General features: G+C 53.6%; 2 protein-coding genes across 2 annotated transcripts in view; both read left to right on the top strand.

Moving 5' to 3' along the window:
* RASA3 (RAS p21 protein activator 3) overlaps positions 1-1,833 on the top strand; it is a 116,545-nt gene extending 114,712 nt beyond the window's left edge. Inside the window, exon 24 of the mRNA XM_054565900.1 lies at positions 111-1,833. Within this exon, the coding sequence (XP_054421875.1) occupies positions 111-186 (76 nt within the window). The 3' untranslated portion in view covers positions 187-1,833. The remainder of the gene's footprint in view (positions 1-110) is intronic.
* Positions 1,834-4,168: 2,335 nt separating this feature from the next.
* On the top strand, positions 4,169-16,845 carry CUNH13orf46 (chromosome unknown C13orf46 homolog). The gene is made up of 7 exons (XM_054565762.1): positions 4,169-4,358; positions 11,115-11,166; positions 11,720-11,990; positions 12,077-12,121; positions 13,223-13,270; positions 14,592-14,659; positions 16,779-16,845. The coding sequence occupies exons 1-7, from the start codon at positions 4,169-4,171 to the stop codon at positions 16,843-16,845; spliced, it is 741 nt and encodes a 246-aa protein (XP_054421737.1).
* Positions 16,846-19,117: the final 2,272 nt, after the last annotated feature.

Raw genomic sequence — 19,117 nt, 5'->3', positions numbered from 1 at the left:
GAACAGGCATCACATACACAGATAGATAGAAAGACTGAAAGCACAGCTGTGCACTGGTGATGGAGGGAGCTGTGCCTCATTTTCCCCTCCCCCCCATTTTCCCTTTGCAGGGAACACCCCATTGGAGATAAGAGTTTTCAAAGCTACATCAGGCAGCAGTCAGAGGTCTCCACCCATTCCATTTAAAGCCCGGAGGACGTCGTGTCCCAGGACAGTGTCCTGAGCTGCACCAGGAAAGTTGCAGTCTTTGCGAAGGGGGGAGACAAAAACAAGAAGGCAGACGAGGAAGCAGAGGGATCCACACTTCCTCCACTTGCACAGATGACAAGCGTCAAGTTCATGGATCTTCTGAGACTCCGGGATTGTTTCTGTGTTTGTCACGCACTTTATTCACATTGGTGGGCAGGTGCCCTGGCCTGGCCCGACCCTTCTGGACCGAGGTGCTGTCTCGCCCTGTGCAGAGCAAGTGCTTCTGCCTCTCTTGTGTGCACTGCTGCCTCTGCTGGTCTCCGTGGCACCCGCACCGGGGAGCCCTCTGCTTCAGCACAGCCGGGGCGTTGAGAGCATTGTTCTTTTTCTGTGACCTTACTGTCCCAGAGCCCACGGGCGGATGGCCTCCTGGTTTCAGATCTTGATGTTGGTGTTCCTGGCTGGAGGGTCAGTTTTGTGGCCGGGATGTGCAGAAGTGCATGGAGATCCCAATTTGAGGATGCTCTTGATATTTTTGGGGTACAGGGTTCTGCAGAGATCCTGGGGGTGGAGGAGTTCCAGACATCGCTCCCAGAGGTTAGAATCCCACCCCTGCTGGCTGCCAAGACACGCCCACCGCCTACAGATGCCCCATGAGCTTCTGAGAGCTGAGCTGGATGTCTGCCCAGTCCCCACTTCAAGCACAAGTTGTGTTTGCTGTCAGTGGGGCTTAAGCGTGGAACCCACGTTTTCCACCCCTTGTAGAAGTTTGGGGAAGATCTTAAAAATAGAAATGTGCATTATTTTCAAGCCGTTTTTCTTAAGGTTTTTATTCAGCTCTTTGATACAAAATAACTCAGATCTTCAAACCTGGACTCTTTAAAGGTGAGGGTGCCACAGTAGGGCAAAAAAGGGAACGGGGTGCATCTCATGGAAGCTCATTACAGGTCCTTCAAAGAAAGCAAGGAAGGGCCCTGGCCAGGTGGCTCAGTGAGTTGGAGCATCGTCTCGTACACCAAAAGGCTACAAGTTCCATCCCTGGTCAGGGCACAAAACTAGGTTGTGGGTTCAGTCCTGCCAGGGTGAGTAGGAGAGGCAACCAATCAATGTTTCTCTCTCCCCTGCTTCCCTCTCTCCCCCTTCCTCTCTCTTTCTCTCAAATCAATAAGCGTAGGATTAAAAGAAAATAAAGGAAGGGAAGGAATGCTGAGCTTGAAAAGGGAGGCGCTGGGCTGAGCAGACGCCCCCTGGGCCCCAGGAGCAGTATTGCACTGTTTCTGTGAAGCCTTAGAAGCAGCCACGGGGCTGCTTCCTTTGGGGTGGGGCGTCCTAACGCGAGGAGCGCTGTTGGCTGGCTTTCCGCAGACAGCCCTCAGCTGCAGGCACCGGCTTTGGAAAGCACTGCTCAAACGCGCAGGCCCATGTGCTCCTGTGTCCCTCTCTGTTCTTGTTTGCGAGGAGTGTTTTTCACACCCAGATCTAGGTGGCAGACAGGAACATTGCTTGTCACAAAAAAACGGTGGAAAACTATGTTGGAAAAATAAACTTTGGAACATTGACCGACTGCAATTTTTAACATGGTTTGTAACTTAATGTTTCTGTTTATAAGATACTAATGATTTGTGATGTATTTTATCGGCCAATTAAAATAGACGTTTTATTCTTTCTGAGGACTGGTTTGGTTTCCCAGGAGTGCCGCTGGCAGTGGCACACGTGGGAGGTGGGGGGCGTGGTGGAGCTGGGCAGGTGGGGAGCTTGATGACACACATGCCGGTGGTGACAGGTGAGGTTCCCCCAGAGGGCAGGTGACACCTCTCTGACAGGTCGGGTCCAGTTGTGGAGCTGTAGGCTGAGCTGGAAACCATGATGTGCTCGGATAGAAAGGGGTGGGTCTGGGCCCTGTGAGGGCCCTCGGAGGGGTCCTGCTGGGAACCTCCAGTGTGGCTAGCGATACGGTCCGGCTCAGGGAGGGCGGGAAGACCGGCTCGCTCTCGGGTTGCTGCCTGAGCACAGCAATGGGCTGCCAGCTTGGGGACCCGGGAGGCTGGCCTGCCGAGACAGGAGCAGCAGGAGAGTGACAGGCCTTCAGGGCCACTGAGCAGAGGTGGTTATCCACCCCCTGCCGCCGCCCCAGGGTGGAGAGGGAGGGGCTTGATGCACAACAGGAGCTCGAAGGGGGACACCCCACCTTTGGGGAGAAGAATGCATCTTCTCATTGCCTTATTTTTTTATTTTCTCCATTTGGTTTTCATTCCGTTGATTTTTAAGTTCCAACCTGGGTCAGCTGTTCTGAGAAGAATCAGACGTTTCCGGGGGTGCGGCAGCCGCTGCACTTACGGTGATGGTGGTCGGCCACCTTCCCTGGGGACATGGACTTGGGGAGGGCACTGCTGTTACTGCTTCCTTCCAGCGCCTCCTGTCGGCCCCAGGCAGGGGCAGCGGAGGGCTGGGTGGGATGCAGGGGTGCCGAAGGGGAGCGCCTGCCCCTGCGGTGAGAAGCCATGAGTGTCGGTCAGCCCAGACACGAGCCTCCACAGCAGGACCACGGGGCGGCGCCGAGGGGCCAGGACGGCTCGCGGTCACACCCAGGGCGAGGCCCAGCCGAGGGAATCAGGAGGCTTGAGAAGTCCTGCCCTGGTGGGAGGACGTGGAAGGGCTGAAGGGAGAACACAATGGGAAACATGGTGACCAGAAGCCCCCCTCCCAGGACCTCCAGTGACAGGTCACCATGGTTGGCTGTTTCCACCTGCTCTTTCTCCAGGAGACCTGTTACCTGGAGAAAAGAGCCACCCCTCAGCGTCCCAGTGCCGTGACTCATCAGCTGCACTCTCCAAGGTTAGACCCTTATGGATTGGAGCAGGTGCCTCCGAGGAATGTTGGGTACGAGGATGCCACATCTGTCCCTGCACTGGCCACTTGGCTTGGTGTTCTGAGGCCTCCTGTGAGCTAAGATGCTGTTAGCTTTTTTGAGGGGATGGAAGTGCAGTGGAATTAGGGAGTCACGTAGGCCTCATTCTAAGTAGGGCACCCCCAGTGCAGTCAGCTGGTTTCTCGGGAAAAGCACCTACTATGCTTTGTCCCCCATGGTCTTGGATGATTGAAGGAAAACGATTGTGCTCAAAGAGGATATTGGAAATCTGTTAGGCTGTGTTATGGGCCAAATTATGTCCGCCTCCCTCCCGACTTCATGTGGTGAAGCCCTGACCGGCAGTTCCCCAGACGGTGACTGTCTCTGGAGGTCAGGCCTTTAAAGAGGCAATGAAGGTTACGTGAAGTCATCAGTGTGACCCCTAATCTGGTGTGACTGGTGTCCTTATAAGAAGAGGAGATTAGGACACAGGCACAGAGAGGTGACCATGTGGGAACTCACGGAGAAGACAGCCATCTACATGCCAAGGAGAGGGGCCTCCAAATCTAGAAAGAAGACGCTTAAGCCACGCCGGCCGTGGTCCTTTGTTATGACAGTGCCAGCAAACTAATACGGACTGAAAATGCAGATTTAAGTGGGCATTTCTGTCAGTGCAGTTCGACGGCCAGACAGCCCTGCCTGCTGAAGCCAAAGAGAATTGTTTGGTCTGCAGGCCAGGAGAGAGAACGCCTCCTCACCGTTGATGAAATGGCCGCGCCCCCACCGTGGCTTTGCTGTCCTGCATCCGTTTGCCCCAGCTGGGTCTGTGCCACCTTTGTCCCCTTAGCCTGTCTGAACCCGCCCCCCCCTTCCTGTCTTTTTCTGGCAGACAGGCCTGGAAGGAGGGGGACCCAGCAAAGACTGCTCTCCAAACCGCCAGCCTAAGTGACCTAGATGACCTCTGACCTCTGACTTTGCAGTGATGTCACAGGGGACACTTAGCAACGGGGGCCTCCTGGGCACACTCTTGGACTGCTCACCTCGGGAGAGGTTGGAAGCCATGTTCTCTGTCTGAGGCCGTGTTGAGAGCTGGGTCCCTCTTCTTTCCCGAGACCTGAAGGGAGCAGAAGGATGGAGAAGGATGCCACCAGCGTGCACAGGAGGCACCGGCCGGGCGCCGGGGCCCCTCCTTTGGGGATGGCCACTGGACACCTCAAGGGGACCAGCGAGGTGGCTGAGCTGCAGAGGAGCAGGAGCATGGGCGGCTTGCACCAGAAGGGGGACCCTCCGAGCTGCATCCAGAAGCTGTGCAAGGAGCTAGGTAGGGGCCACAGCCCAGCACAGAGCAGCCTCCCTCCCGGCCCCCACTGCCGCTGCTGGAAATCTGAAAGGCCAGGTGGCGAGCACTGAACACAGGTTTTCGGGTGACGCAGCAGTTTGGGGCTCCGGGGAGGCCAGAATGAGGGTTGGGCACCCATTGTGGGTGGCCAACTGGAAGTTCTGCTGGGGACAGGATGAACTGAGTGAGGGCTGAGTGGGACCTTGGGGAGCCCCGTGGGCCTGCAAAGCCATCAGACACATGGAGAATACCATTGCCTTGGGAGGGCCAGCACGGGGAGTGTCTTGGTTTTATAGTGAGACCCTGGGTGACATGGTTTCTTTGAGTCCAACCTCCATCTGATTCAGGGAACCACGACACCTCCCAGGGCCTGGAGTCAGCTACGAACCTGTGGCGGGGGGGGCTGGGAGGGGTATGGCCCGTCATGCTTGACATTAATGTGGCTTTTAAATTGTAAAGGGAGTAGGCTTGTATCTTATGTTAGGCCATGTTTGCCACTCCAGGATATTTCTAACTGTGGTGTGGCTGCAGTGGGGATGGGTCCTGAAACACCCTGGTCCTTATGTGGACCTGCACCTCGAGCAAGGAGCCAGCCCCACACCAAGCTGACGGGGGCTCTCCCACCTGGAGGCATCTTGGGGCACTTTCCCCAGACCAACAGGACCCTCAGTTGGCTGAAGGATGGTGGTGACTAGTACAGTCATTTGCTGGGGCACTTAGCAGTCTGGTTCTCCTGGGAATTTCATGCCAGCAAGTGGCCTTTTATGAGGTGGTCAATAGGCCACAGAAATGAAACACAGCAAACGGGAATACAGCTCGCTTGTCGAAGCCCTGGGGGCTATTTTAAGAGTTAGGGTTATAGCCCTGGCCAGTGTGGCTCAGTTGGTTGGAGTGTCGCCCCGAAACCGAAGGGTTGTGGGTTTGATTCCCAGTTGGGGCACATACCCAGGTTGTGGGTTCAATCCCCAGTCCAGGCATGTATAGGACGCATCCAATCAATGTTTTCTTTTCTTTCTCTTTCCTCTAAAATCAATGGGGGAAAAAAAAGCCCCCAAAATTGTCCTCAGGTGAAAATAAAAAGATAAAAGAGGTAGGGGTATAAAAATATTTGTTCCTCTCGTGTGATAATCCAAAAATGTGTCATTTGAGGAGAAAGAGGACATGCTGGCCCACCTGGCAGGGCAGGGGAAGGGGGGCTCCTTCTTTGCCCTCCTGTTCAAGCCGTGTGCATGGCCACACATTCCCAGGCTCACGCAAGAGAAGCAAAGTTCCCAAAAGAAGAAATCAGCCTACGTCTGCTTAGGAAATATGGCAAGTCGACACAGAGGGCACATCTCAAATAATGACGGCCATGGGGTAGGTGGCAGGAGGCCTCTCCGGGTGTGCTTCCTGCCTCACGGCCCCAGGGTCCCATGGCAGGAGGCCTTGCCCGCTGCACACTGGGGAAGGCTGCTCCAGGCCTGGCTGGCCACATTGTAAAGGAGGGGAGAAAAAGCATGTCTCTCCTGATGTTTCAGACACATAATAGGAAGAAGCAGGATTTGAAGACTTGCCTGGGACAGCCCACTGTCTTCTGAAATAGGTGCGTAGGTCAAGATGGCAGCAGAGGTAAACATAGCTCCCCTCCTCACACAACCACAGCAAAACTACAACTAAATTATAGAAAAAGCATCACGCAGAACCATCAGAAATTGAGCTGAATGGAAGTCTGACAACTATGGAATTAAAGAAACCACATCCATCCAGGCTGGTAGGAGGGACAGAGATGTGGAATGGGCTGGTTCCACACTCACGTGTGGTGGATAAAAATTCAGGAGGGATGTCTTGAGAGCAAGGAGCCAGCCCCACACCAGGACCCCCAGCCCAGGGTTCCAGTGCCAGGAAGGTAAGTCCCCATAAATTATGGCTGCAAAAACCAGCGGGGACTCAGTTGGTGGAAAAATATTCTAGAGTCCCAAGCAGTTCCTCTTAACTCTCACATAGACTTACTCAGACTCAACCCTCTGAACTCCAGCAACAGGGTAGCAGCTTGAAGGCACCAGTGGCATCCAGGGGAGAAATTCAAGTGTTTGGCATAAAGTCAAGAGCTGGGGCAGAGCATTCTCCCAGACAGAAAGACCATTCTCCCTTTTCTGAAGCCTCCCTCCACAGAGTCACAGAGCCACAAGGCAGGTGCCATATACGAGACTCCATCAACCTGGCTAACTTGCCCTGTCCTGGAGATTCCCTGGAACTCAGTCCCACCCAACTTTATGGGCCCATGCAAGCTGTTAACACTTTTCCATATGAATTGCTGATCTTGGCTTGTGCTTCACAATTTACTAAATCCTGTCAAACAAGCAACAGCCAGCCTCAGTGAGCCCCCAGCCCCCGTACCTCTTGCTGAATGACCCCAGGATAGCACTAGCAGCAACCAGCCTAGATTCATAGTTTGACTTTGCCTGGCAATCTCCAAGCCCAGCACAAGAAGCAGCCATCTTAGATTGCTTTATAGTCCAGGCAGGGTGGCCCCAGGCAAAACACATGGACTCTGAACTAGGCCTGTACCACCTAGGAAACCACAGAGTGTGCACCCAGTGGCCCGCTACAGACCATGCCAGAGCACAACCACCCTGCTCCTGCACAGTTGACCCTCTGCGGAAGGTAGAAATCAGTAGTCAGTGGCCACAGCCAGTCCTTGAAGCTTACTGACCTGGGGTAAATCCCTCCCGTTGACCTGCCAACAGCAATCAAAGCTCAACTACAAGAAGAGGGTATGCTCAGCCCACACAAAGGGCACACCTCGAGTACTCAGCTTGGGTGATAAGGGAGGCTGTGCCTTTGGAGCTTACAGGACACCTATTACATTAGGCCATGTTACCAAGACACGGAGCCAAAGCAGCTCTACTTAATGCATAGAAACAAACACAGGGAGGCTGCCAAAATGACAAGATGAAGAAACATGGCCCAAATGAAAGAACAGATTAAAACTCCAGAAAAACAGCTAAATGAAATGGAGATAAGCAATCTATCAGAGGCAGATTTCAAAACACTGGTTATAAGGAAAAAAGATCCAGTCAGAAACGACTCACTAATTGAAATGAAGAACAATTTACAGGGAAACAACAGTAGAGCAAATGAAGCTGAGAATCAAATCAATGATTTGGGACATAAGGAAGCAATAAACAACCAATCAGAACAACAGGAAGAAAAAGAATCCAAAAAAACGAGGATAGTGTAAGCAGCCTCTGGGACAACTTCAAGCGTTCCAAGATTCGCCTCACAGGGATGCCATAAGGAGAAGAGAAAAAGCAAGAAAATGGAAACATATTAGAAAAAAACAAAACAAAACAAAAGAAAACTTCCCTAATTTGGTGAAGGAAATAGACATGCAAGTCAAGGAAGCACAGGGAATGCCAAACAAAATGGATGCGAAAGGCCCGCTCCAAGACACACCATTAAAATGCAAAGGTTAAAGATAAAGAAAGGCTCTAAAAAGCAGCAAGAGAAAAGCAGTTAGTTACTTACCGGGGAGTTCCCATAAGACTGTCGGCTGATTTCTCAAAAGAAACTTTGCAGGCTAGAAGGGACTGACAAGAAATATTCCAAGTCATGAAAAACAGGGATCTACAGCCAAGATTGCTTTACCCAGCAAAGATATTTAGAATCAGAGAGCAGATAAAGAGCTTCCCAGACAAGAAAAAACTAAAGAAGTTCATCTTCACCAAACCATTTTTATATGAAATGTTAAGACGACTTATTTAAGAGAAAGATCAAAACTATGGACAATAAAATGGCAAAAAATACATATATATATATCAATAAATGAATCTATAAAACAAACTAAGCAAATGAGAAGAACAGAGACAGAACCATGGATACAGAGAGGGTTTTGAAGGTTGCCAGATGGGAGGGGAGTGTGGGGGAATGGGTGAAGAGGGGAGGGGATTAAGAAGTACAAACAGGTAGTTACAGAATAGCCATGGGGATATAAAGCACAGTATAGAAATGGAGAAGCCAAAGAACTTATACACAGAACCCATGGACATGAACAATGGTGAGGGGGTCGCCTGAGGGAGTGGGGAGTGTTGGGTGGAGGGGGGCAAAAGGGGAAAAATTGGGACAACTATAATATCATCAATAAAAAATATATAAATAATAAAACAGGTACATACAAGCACATGCACATGTGCAGATTCACAGGCTAGTAGGTGCTGAGGATTTTCCCCAAAAAGTCCATTTTTAAATCCCCACTTTGGGAACTATTGATTCTGAATCATTCCAATCCTCTTAGCTGAGGTTGAGGCTAGAGTGCTCCCTTCCTCCCTGAGGGATGTCTTGAGAGCTACAGTCATCCTGCCTTACCCTCGGAGGATGCATTCCAAGACCCCCAGGGGACGCCTGAAACCGCGACAAGTACTGAGCCCTTTATATCCTCTTTGTTCCTACATATACATACCTTTTCCCTTAAAGGAAACACTTTATGGCTTCTCTGTGCCACATCTGAATTGCCAGCATCACTACCGCTGTGCTTTGGGGCCGTTACTAAGGCACATGCATGCTACTCAAACACAAGCGGTGTGGCGCCACAACAGTGGGTCTGATAACCAGAAAGGCTACCAAGTGACTAACACTTGGTAGGGTGCACAGCACGGGTGCGCTGGGCAAAAGGATGACCCGTGGCCCGGGCAGGGTGGCGCGGGACAGCGAGAGATTTCATCACCCTACTCAGAATGGCACACAACTTAAAATTTATTAATTGTTCATTGCTGACATCTCTCAGTTAATATTTTCAGACTGTGTGTAAGTGGGGACTACTGTACCAAGTTCTAAAATATTCTCTGAAGACACAGTTGTCCCACTCCCTCCCTAACACCACTGCCCTTTGCCCTCAGGGATTTTTGTCCCTGGTATGGCCAGTGTCTTCCTAGGGACAGCACAGCCACAGATCAACAAGTGTCCCCTGAGCCTGTGTGGGCCCTGCAGGTGAAGAACATGAATACCTAGTTCCTATCTGCAGAGAATCAGACCAGTCAGAGACAAAAAATGCCCAACAACACAGTTGAAGGCCACACGTGCTGAGCACCAGGAAAGCCTGGCCATGATGAAACCTCCCTCCAAAGCAGGTCTCTGGACACTAGGCAGGACCACCCAGGTCCCCAGGAGGGATGGCATTTGAAGATGGCAGGGGTCGAGGGAGCTGTCCAGGGGTGGAACAGCGTGAGCGTGTGCAAGCACCAGCCTGATCAGACTCCCTAGAGAAAGAAGCAGGGGGAGGACGCAGGGCACCGCCTGGGAACCGGGCCACCACTTCCTCAGTCTGGAAAGCGTCCCCAGCGTGAATGAAGCCTGTGAGCTGAATCAAGATTGATTGGAAGGTCAGGAGTAGCTGACCTGACAACCAAAGTCTGTAAGGCAGTTCTCCCAGTAGGGGCTGCTCAGAGATGCCCTGGCCAGGTCTTCCATCAAAAGTATTACTTACGCGCTGACTGGCATGGCTCAGCGGGTTGGGTGTCCTCCTGGGAACTGAAAGTTTGCCAGCTCAATTCTGGGTTAGGGCACATGCCTGGATTTTGGACCACGTCCCCTGGTGGGGAGTTATGAGAGGCAACCGATCTAGGTTTCTCTCTCACATCAATGTTTCCCTCCCTTCCTCCCCTTGCCCCCTCCCTTCCCCTCTCTCTAAAAATAAATAAATACAATTTTTTTTAAAGTATTGCTTAAAGCTTTGACATTTTCCCCAGGCCGTGCTTGAATCTGGGCTCCTCAGTGTGTGTGGGGGGTGGATGGGCCAAGCTGCCTGTGGGGAGGGACTGCTACTACAGGGAACCAGTCACCTTAACCATTCCAGGCCCAGGCGAGAGAGACCTCACAGAAACAGGACCTTCAATGCTGGCGACCGTGAGTCCCCTCGGAGGCTCCCTCTTAGATCCTGAGGAGGGGCGAGGGAAACCCCTCCTGCACACCTCCTTGAAGGCTCTCCTGGTGGATGAGCTCCTGGAAGCGAGCAGTCTCTGTGCTCTGTGAAAATAGTTCATGAGGCTTATGCTCTGGTCCTGCCAAAGTCACCAAATGCAGTTTGACCTTAATTATTTAATGACAATCGCTACTTATGTGAGGCTGAGCCTGGAAGAATAGCTCCCTGGACGCCAGACAGGTTCCGGACCTAATGAGCACACTGTACTCTCACACCTGGACAAAGACCCTTACAAGCTGGATATCAGTCAGCACTTTCTTTGGAAAAATGACTACACTAACACCCCCTGGCCATGCCCTTCAGAGGAGGAACAGTGAGGAGAGGAGTTTGCTGGGTGAGCTGTGTGTGGCTCCAGTCCCACTGCCCCTGGGGGCAGGTCTAGTCCAGTGTGCTGCGACCAGGAGGATTTCAAGGGGTCCCCCTGGGTCTTGCACATTTATTTTAAGGGCAACGCCTCATGCTTTACCCCGAGTCCTACCTAAAGAGGGCAGAGGTCCGAGAGCGACTGTGTGAGGGATGGGGCCTGGTACAGAGTGGGCATCATCCTGGGGCAGGGAATCAGGAGACAACCCGTCAGGATAAAAACCGAGACTCGCTTTAGTTGTAAGCATGAGTCATCAGGCCGCACCGCAGTGTGCCTGGAGCTGCAGGAAGCCCCGCACCCAACGTCCTGTGGGGGGGGCCCCCCCTCCCTTGCGGGGCTGACCTGTGGGGCCCCAGGCCAGCAGAGCTTCCAGACCACATGACGGGTGTTATGACAAACTCTGCTCCTTCCTTCGCAGAGCCCGAAGATCAGGGGAAGGACCTAAAAAGCGACACTGAAGACACCATCTGGTAGGTGGGCTTTGTCTGACAGGGGTGGTTTTCTGGAGCCTTGTGAAGGACATAGGAGATGGCAGGGGCAGGAAGTGGGGCCGGCACCGAGGTGAAGACTTGGAGGCCCTGAAGGAGTCCTGGGTGTCCTGAGAGAACCCCAGGGGCTCAGACGGGAGGGCTTGAGGCAGGATGAACCAAGGTGGCTCTCACAGCTGCAAGCCCCCTTCCCTCCGCCAGGCCCACGTCCCCAGGCGGCCCCTCCAGCTGTGCTGCGGCCCCAGCGTTGAGGAGGCGTTGCTGCCCCAGACCGCCGGGACCGCTGGCGGCCTCACGCTGCGGGAGGTCTGGGAAGCAGCCTGAGTAGCACAGTTTTGTCCTCGGTACCTCTACGCATCGCCTGCCTTGTCTACCCCCGCACCCTGCTGCCCTCGGGGAGGGGACGGCCCTGCACCTTCAGGTCCCTCTCTGCCTATGTGTCCAGGCCAAGGCTGCTCCCAGAGGTCCAAGAGGGAGAAAGGTGTCATCCTGAAGCTGCGACATCTTGCCCAAACCCTTGTCTCTGCTTCTGCAGTGAGGCAAACCTAGAGGAAGACAAGCAGGAAAGGAGCCAGGACATCCTTGGAAAGCTGGACCATGAGAGTGAAAAGTTGGACCAGGAGAGCAGAAAATTGGACCATGAGAGTGAAGAGTTAGACCAGGAGAGTGGCAGGTTGGACAAGGAAGACGAAAAGTTGGACCAGGAGAGTGGAAAGTTGGAACCAGAGCTTGAGAAGAGCGACTCTGAGGCCAGTGACCGGGAACAGCATGAAGACGAGAGCACAGACAAATGTACTGAGGCCAAGGTCAGGCTGTAGCCCTTTAATGTCCGTCTATGGCCAACCCCTCAGGTTGTAGTCTTACCTTTATTGACCTGTTTGGTATCTTACAGGAACAGGAGTCAGAATCCATAAAGCTGGAAGACCTGGAAAAAAAGGCAAGAGCTTTTTAACTTGGTGACAGAGTCGGATGGGGAGGCCTATCAGGCATAGTCCTGCTGGACCACGAGTGCTATGTGGACATGTGGTCCTGAGTCATCTCGGCAGGACCGTGGTATATAGTCTGGACCCCGCCTTACCCTGACCCCCAGAGAGTCTTCCAGGTCAAACTCTGTGTTCTTGGCCTCATGCTGGGGCATCGTAACTCCAAACATGCAGTTGTTAAAGGCATGTGGGTTCCTGACAGGAAGCAACATAAAGCTTGACCTTGGCCTCAGGAGACACCCCTGAGCCACAGACCCTGATGCATTGGCCAGAGACATGTCAATATTATCCTGGGAATTGACACAGGGCACTTTCTGAGGAAAGGTGGCTTGTCATTCTCCTTCCCAATCCATGTGGTAGGGAATGGAGAGGCAGCTGGATGTGTTTTACCAGGATTTACAACAGATGGTCTTTAGTGTGATTCCAGGGGTTCTCGGGAGTCCTTCACCCACCCCAAATACTTGCCTTGTTGTTGATTAAGGTGCTACCATTAGAAAGACATTCTGGACTGAGCACAGGTGCCCAGGGAGAGATCTTAGGGCAATAACACCTGAGCTGCCTGGGCTTTTGACATCTCAGACAGAGTCTTTACCAGACAGTTTGGTAAAGTGGAGTCCCAGCTAGATTTGTGGAGGCAAAGTTAAAGGTGCTTCCCAACTGAGCAGGTCTGGGGTGGGCTTGGAGGGGCTGCCCCAGATCTGGACATGGCCTGTCCCCTTGAGGCCCTGGCCTTCAGAGGGTAAAGGTGGGAGAACCCCTCTGGGGTCGCAGGTACCTGATGGGAGGTGAGCAGGGGGAGGTAAGAAGCCGTTTCCTCCTCCTCCCTCATCTGCCAAGCTGACCCACAGACACCTTGCCACCCACGCTACCAGGAGCTCTCTCCCTAGCTTCTCAGAAGCCCCCACTGAGCATTGCCAGTGTCTGGTGGCCCCAGTGGTAATCGCTCAGACTCTGACTGTCCAGGGTCAGGAGCCCATTTTGCCTCCTAGGAAGTCTGTTCACCTCCCTAGATTACCTAAGCCTGTCTTCCATGTCTCTTTGGTTTCCATTCACAGAAACCATCTACGTTTGTGGAGATTGATCTGGGAGACCATGCCGAGGAGGTAAAAAAGCCTTCACACAACAAAGCCAAATCACCCAGTGGGAAATGCCTGTGCTCAAGGCCCACAAGGCTTTTCCAGGGAACTGGCCCTGAGTACGTGCGTGTTGGAGGCTGAGGCAAAGGCAGGGTTAACAGCATCAGGAAAGCTTCAGGGTGTTGGGGATTGGGCTGAAAGGGCGGGAGGGCACCCTCTCCTCTTTCTCTCCCTCGCTCACTCTAACCAGCACACATTCCAACACCATCAGACACCCCGGCCCTGAGTCAACCCTTGGGGTGCCCATGGGCTTTAAGAACCTCTTGTGGGGTCATGCTGGGGCTGTAGGCAGGGCACAGGCTTCGGAATAAGGAGACCTGGCCTCCACATCCAGCTCTGCCAGTCAATGCCCAAACAAGTCATCGTACCTCTCTGTACCTCAGCTGTCTCATGTGTAAAAGGGGAATCTTAGTAGTGCCCACACCCAAGGGTTGATTTGTAAAGCCCTCAGTGTCTGGTACCCAGAAAGCCTCAGCATTACGTATGATCACCACCACCATTATCATCATCAATATCATCACTGTATCGCCATCGCCACCAGCACCACCATCATCACGGTCTTCGTCACCATCATCATCACCACCTACGTATGACCGTCATCCTCATCATTAACACCATCACTGTCGTCATCACCACCATCACCACCATCACATCTTCCTTGTCATCACCATCACCACCATCATAAGCAGGATCATCACCATCGTCATCATTCTCACATCATCGTCATCGTCATCATCATCATCATCATCATCATCATCATTTTCTGTAAAGAGAAGTGGTCGACACAGTGGCTCCTCTGGCATATCTTTCTCCATTTTTCTGCTGTAGGAAGCAGTCATCTTTTCAGAAGTTTTTTGTCTTGGTAAATTTAAGCTCCTGCTGGGGAGTTATTTTTTCCAGACTGCACCTTTTATCTCTGCTCTCAGAGCATGCTGCACAGTGAGGAGAGCGGATTACTAACTCCTGACAAGGCTACCACGGGGGAACCACAGATTCTAAGTGTCCACGCAGGGTCAGCCTGTGGCAGAGTTGGGATGAAAGGCCCATGTCTCCTGATCTACAATCCAGAGGGCATGGAGGCCCATATCCAGGGTAGCTCCTTGGTCAGGGTCCCTTAATTAGAAATTTCCACTGGAGGGTGCCCAGTGCTGTGGGCTGATGCTCAGGGCCAGTGCAGTCTTCACGCCGCCATCTGACCCTTGGGCAGGCCCAGCACGTTCGGCCTGGTGCCTGTGGTTCACTCTCTCCCCCACAGCATCCCTTAAAGGGCTTCTGCTGCTCCCCACAGGTGGTCACATGTGCCATGAGAGAGGAGAAGCGGTCCCAGATGGACATGGGGGATTTGTCAGAAGACGAGTGAGTAATGAGTCGGGGGGTAGGGAGGTGGGGAGGCGTTTTCTCTCCCACGGTTTCTGGTGGGCCCATTCTGCCTCATGCAGAGTGGGCAGAACCAAGCCTGCGTGCCTTCCCTCTTCCTCTGGAGCCACCGAGAGGGGCGGCACAGGGCCTCGAACCACCTAAGGGATCTGACACAACCCTTACTTTGAGCCCCACCTCACTCCATAGCCAGACTGTCTCTCCCCACCCCATTAACCAACAAAATGGCCAGAATATGGGGAAGGAATGAAGGGAAGAAGAGAAGGCGAGAGTGAGGTGTTTCCTCATGGATGTACCAGCTTCTTAGTTTGGGGGGTTTGGGTGGACCAAGTGTCGCACACCTTGGCCCCACAGGCAGTGGGAGGGCCCCTCATGTGTGCCCTGACTGCCTATACCCTATTGGGCTGGAGATTGTGTAGGGCCATTGAATGCCCACCACTTACTCCCTGAGGCCATAAAGGGTGCTGGGAGAAGGTGACGTACTTTCTTCTACGCCACCCAAGGGCGCGTGGGCCTGTTATACTTTAAGCAATGCAGAGAAACACAAGGAAGAAAATAGCAATTCATTCAACTTCTCACCACTAAGAATTAGCAACTATATTAATATCTTGGTTTAGTTGTTTGCACAGTTTTAATAAGAAAAATTTCTCTATTTGCTTATAAAACGGATGCACGGTCATTTTAAGTAAATAAGGTAGAAAGCACACCAAAGAGGAAGAGTTTGAAATCACCCAAGTTCCTCCTCTCAGGAAGAGTGAGGACCCCACAGGTCCACGTGGTTTCAAAGTACAGATTGGGAACAAAGGCCGGCCCTGGGGACACACAGACAGGCACACTGGTGACAATGGGGTCTTCCCTGGGTGCCATTTTTCTGGCTCTCCAGCTCTGAATGCTTATAGCCTTAGAGCCCTTCACTTATTTGCCCTTTGTTATTGTTACTACTTTCCCCCAGATTTGCATGTATTGGAGGAGAGAGTTTCTGTGAGGAAGTTCGATTCCCTCTTCACTCACAAGATCCTATCTTCTGATCTCGACTTACACAGCCAGTCACATCAGCTTTTATGACCTGAAATATATCGGGTGGCCCTGCCAGACCCTCAAATGTAGGCTTAAAATAAGTCGTCTTTTGCTAAGCAGACCTTTATTTTTCTCTTCATTACTTAATGGATGTGGTGGTTGATTCAGCCACACTTGTATGCAGCTTAGCGGCTCTATTTTCTGCCCCAAAGACCAGGCAGTCCCAAGTCTACCCTGCTGGTCTCTCGGTCTCAGCCCATCACCCCCAGGACTCAGCTGCCCCAGAACACGTGAGAGACGGGCCAGCACCCCAGAACTAAGCCTTGACCACTGGAGGCCTCTAGCCAGTGGAAAGGGGGTCTGCAGCGGGCCCACCTTGAGAGCCAGGCCTGGGCACTTGCTAGGCGGAGTAACCTGTTTGTTCTGCTGTGTCGCTCACCTGCAATCTCAGTTTTCCTCAGAGCTAAGTCTTCTCTGCCCAGCTCTTTCCCGCGGGCCCATTCAGATGGCGGGGTCGGGTACCCAGGTGCCAGCAGCCTGTAGCAGCCCAATGGGGTGTATTGGCACCGAGCCATGGTGGCCCCTGCCAAGCGAGGGGCTGCTGCCTCCTCCCCAAGGCAGCCTAGGCTGGAAGTGGAGCTCCGGCAACCACCCCACAGGGAGACAAGCACAGGCCGAGGTGCTCAGGGAAGATGCAGGGCTGGATGTGGGGGAACCTGTGACACCTGGCTCAGTGAGTCTTTAAGGTCTCTCATGTCCAAGGGTCCCCTCTGACTCAGGCCTTCCAGGACAGAGGACAAAAGGCATGGTGGTGGGCTGGGAAAACTCGGGCACCTGGCGCGAAGGCAAGCCTGGCTCTGCACTGGAATCCGATTTTGCGCTCAGGGCCCAGCAGCTACACAGGCCAGCCCTCGGCTCCCCGGGACTTGAGTGGTTGGGTGCAGCAGAGGTTGGAGCGGAGACCCTGTGGCATGTGTCTGGGGTCCCAAGCGGTGCCTCATGGGGCCTGGGCTCCACACCCCCGGCACCCGTGGCCCCATGGCCTGTCTCTCCCCTCCCCGCCCCCCATCTCGGCCTCCAGGACCACTACCAGCTGGGTGTGCTGCATTCCATACTCCACCAGAAAGAAAGTGAAGGGGAGCATGTAGCAGCCTTGGAGAAGGTACTTTGCATATGGTGACAGACCGGGATGAGCAGGGGGGCGCCTGGGGAACAGGAAGCAGAACTGAACGGGGGCTGGGTTGCCTGCTGACCTCCCCCCACCCCGGCCTCCCCGGTCCCCCTCAAGACCCACCCCTCATAGCCAGTAACCCGGGGTCTCCACTTCTGTCTCCTGGTGTCGGCCAGGAGGCGCAGAGGGACGCAGACAAACAGCCCTGGAAATGCCATGCACGCCTGTTTCAGGGGCACCGATGACTGCATGTGAATCACTGACCCGCTGGGTGAGCCATGATGCCATCTTTTAAAAAGACACAATAAAGAGTGAACAAACATGCTCTCCTTCTTCGGCTGCTCTCGTCAGATCCCTGTTCCTGCCTTTCGTGCGCCTTATTCCATGAAATGTAAATTGGGGAAAGGAGGTGAGCTCCGGGATAGATTGCACGGTCGCTGAGCTTCCCAGGTCATGGGTACACGACCCTTCAGGCCCTGGGAAGTTCTGTAAGCAAAGTCAGACCCCCACAGGCCTGGAGTGGGCCCTGCTATTCATGAAGGTCCACAAAGTCGGTCCCAGGTCACTTGGGGGTCCTGCCCTGATGAGACATGGCTCCGGGAGTCCAGAGGCAGGCTGGGCATTGTTCCCTGCAGTCCTGGGAAGCTGAGCTTTGCCAGGACTGGAGCGTCCCTGCAGGTGGGTGCAACAGGCTAAATGCCATGTCTCACACAGACCCTTATTGGGAGCCCTGAGGACCACACAGAGGAAATCAAAGCACAGAGAGATGCTGCTTGGAGGAGATGCGACGCATAGGAGGACAGGGCCACACAAAGGGAGACCTGACCAGGGACTTTGGAGTCCTCTGTTCAACCGACTGGGCCTCGGCAGACCCAAGCCAATGGGTAAACGTGTATGATTCCATGTGAGTCAGCCTAAGACCAAGAACTGTGGGCCCAGCCTCCTCCTGTAAGAGGCGCCTCACCAGTCTGTACCCAGCACACACACTAACTCTCACATGCAAATGTGCACGCACATGCGCACACACACACAAGTGCATGGGCACACCCAAACGTGTTCATGCACACCACACATGTGCATGCATATGCACACACATGTACATACCGTGCACGTGCACACATCGCACATGGGCACACCGCACACAGGGGTGTGTAGGAGGGCATGGGCCCACAGGTCAGAGGACACAGATGAAACCCTTGAACACCTACTGTGGAGGTGAGACATGTCTGCCACCTCAGTTCTCCTCCCGCCCCAGCGATCACTGTCTGGATGAAAATAGGGAGGCTTAGAGACAGCCTGAAACGAGGAGCTGAGATCCTGCCCCAGAACTGGAGGGGCGTGCGTCCTGCAGCGATACTGACAAATGAGCAGATCCCAGAAAAGGCCGCTGTGCTGAGTGCTCATCGCACCCTAGAGGCTGGGTGCTGCTGCTCGTCCCCCTGGACAAGAAGACATCAAGCAAGTACCCTGCGTCACAGCCCTCAAACAGAAAGGCATCCAGGAAGCTTCCGGAGAAACAGCTGCTTTGTCCCTTGGCCGGGGCAGGAGGAGTTTACCTCTGACCCCAGCTCCCTGGGCCCTCGCTGCAGAGCAACTTTGGGCTAAGTTGTTTCTCTGGTTCCTTTGCACCTGGCACTGTGCCACAGGCCAGGAAGGTGACTGGCCCCAGGTCGCCCTTTTCTGCTTGTCCATTGTCCATTCCTTGCCGTTGGGAGTGGCTGGCCTCATTCTGAGCCATGTGCTGCTTTTACTGGCCATGGCGGAACCTCAAGGGCCAACAAGAGGCCCCATATGTTTGCACAGTGTGGCTAGTGTGGTAGTTATATTTTGCTGGTTTAGCAAATAAACCCCCAAAATCAAATGCATGTTTTACTGTTAATTGGGCCTCAACCTCAAGCCTCGGGGCAGTTCTGTTTGAATGCGTCGTCGGGGGGTGCCTGCGGGGGAAGCTAGTCCAGGTTGACCCTGGGTGGGAAGGACAGCCCAGAGGAGCCCTGGTTTGCAGGCAGGGTGGTCATGGCTCATGCCTCCTGCCCGCAGGCTGAGCTCCTGAGAGGTGGGCAGAAGCCAGGCCTCCCTCGGAGCCAGAAACCCTTGAGCGAGGAGACATGTGGGAAAAGTTCTGAGCCTCTGTTCTGGGCCCTCCCCGGTCGGCAGGGCCCCCTTCTGTCCTCACAGAGCCTCTCACAGAGCAGGTGCGGCTGCCTGTGGAGTGTGCGCACAGCCCTGCTTAGCCTACCTCTCCCTCC

The sequence above is a fragment of the Pteronotus mesoamericanus genome, unplaced genomic scaffold (assembly GCF_021234165.1).
Source record: "Pteronotus mesoamericanus isolate MK-2021 breed Mesoamerican mustached bat unplaced genomic scaffold, CSHL_Meso_final contig_169, whole genome shotgun sequence".
Lineage (NCBI taxonomy): Eukaryota > Metazoa > Chordata > Mammalia > Chiroptera > Mormoopidae > Pteronotus > Pteronotus mesoamericanus.
The sequence above is the reverse complement of the archived record's forward strand: the minus strand, read 5'-3'. Positions and strand labels throughout refer to the sequence as shown.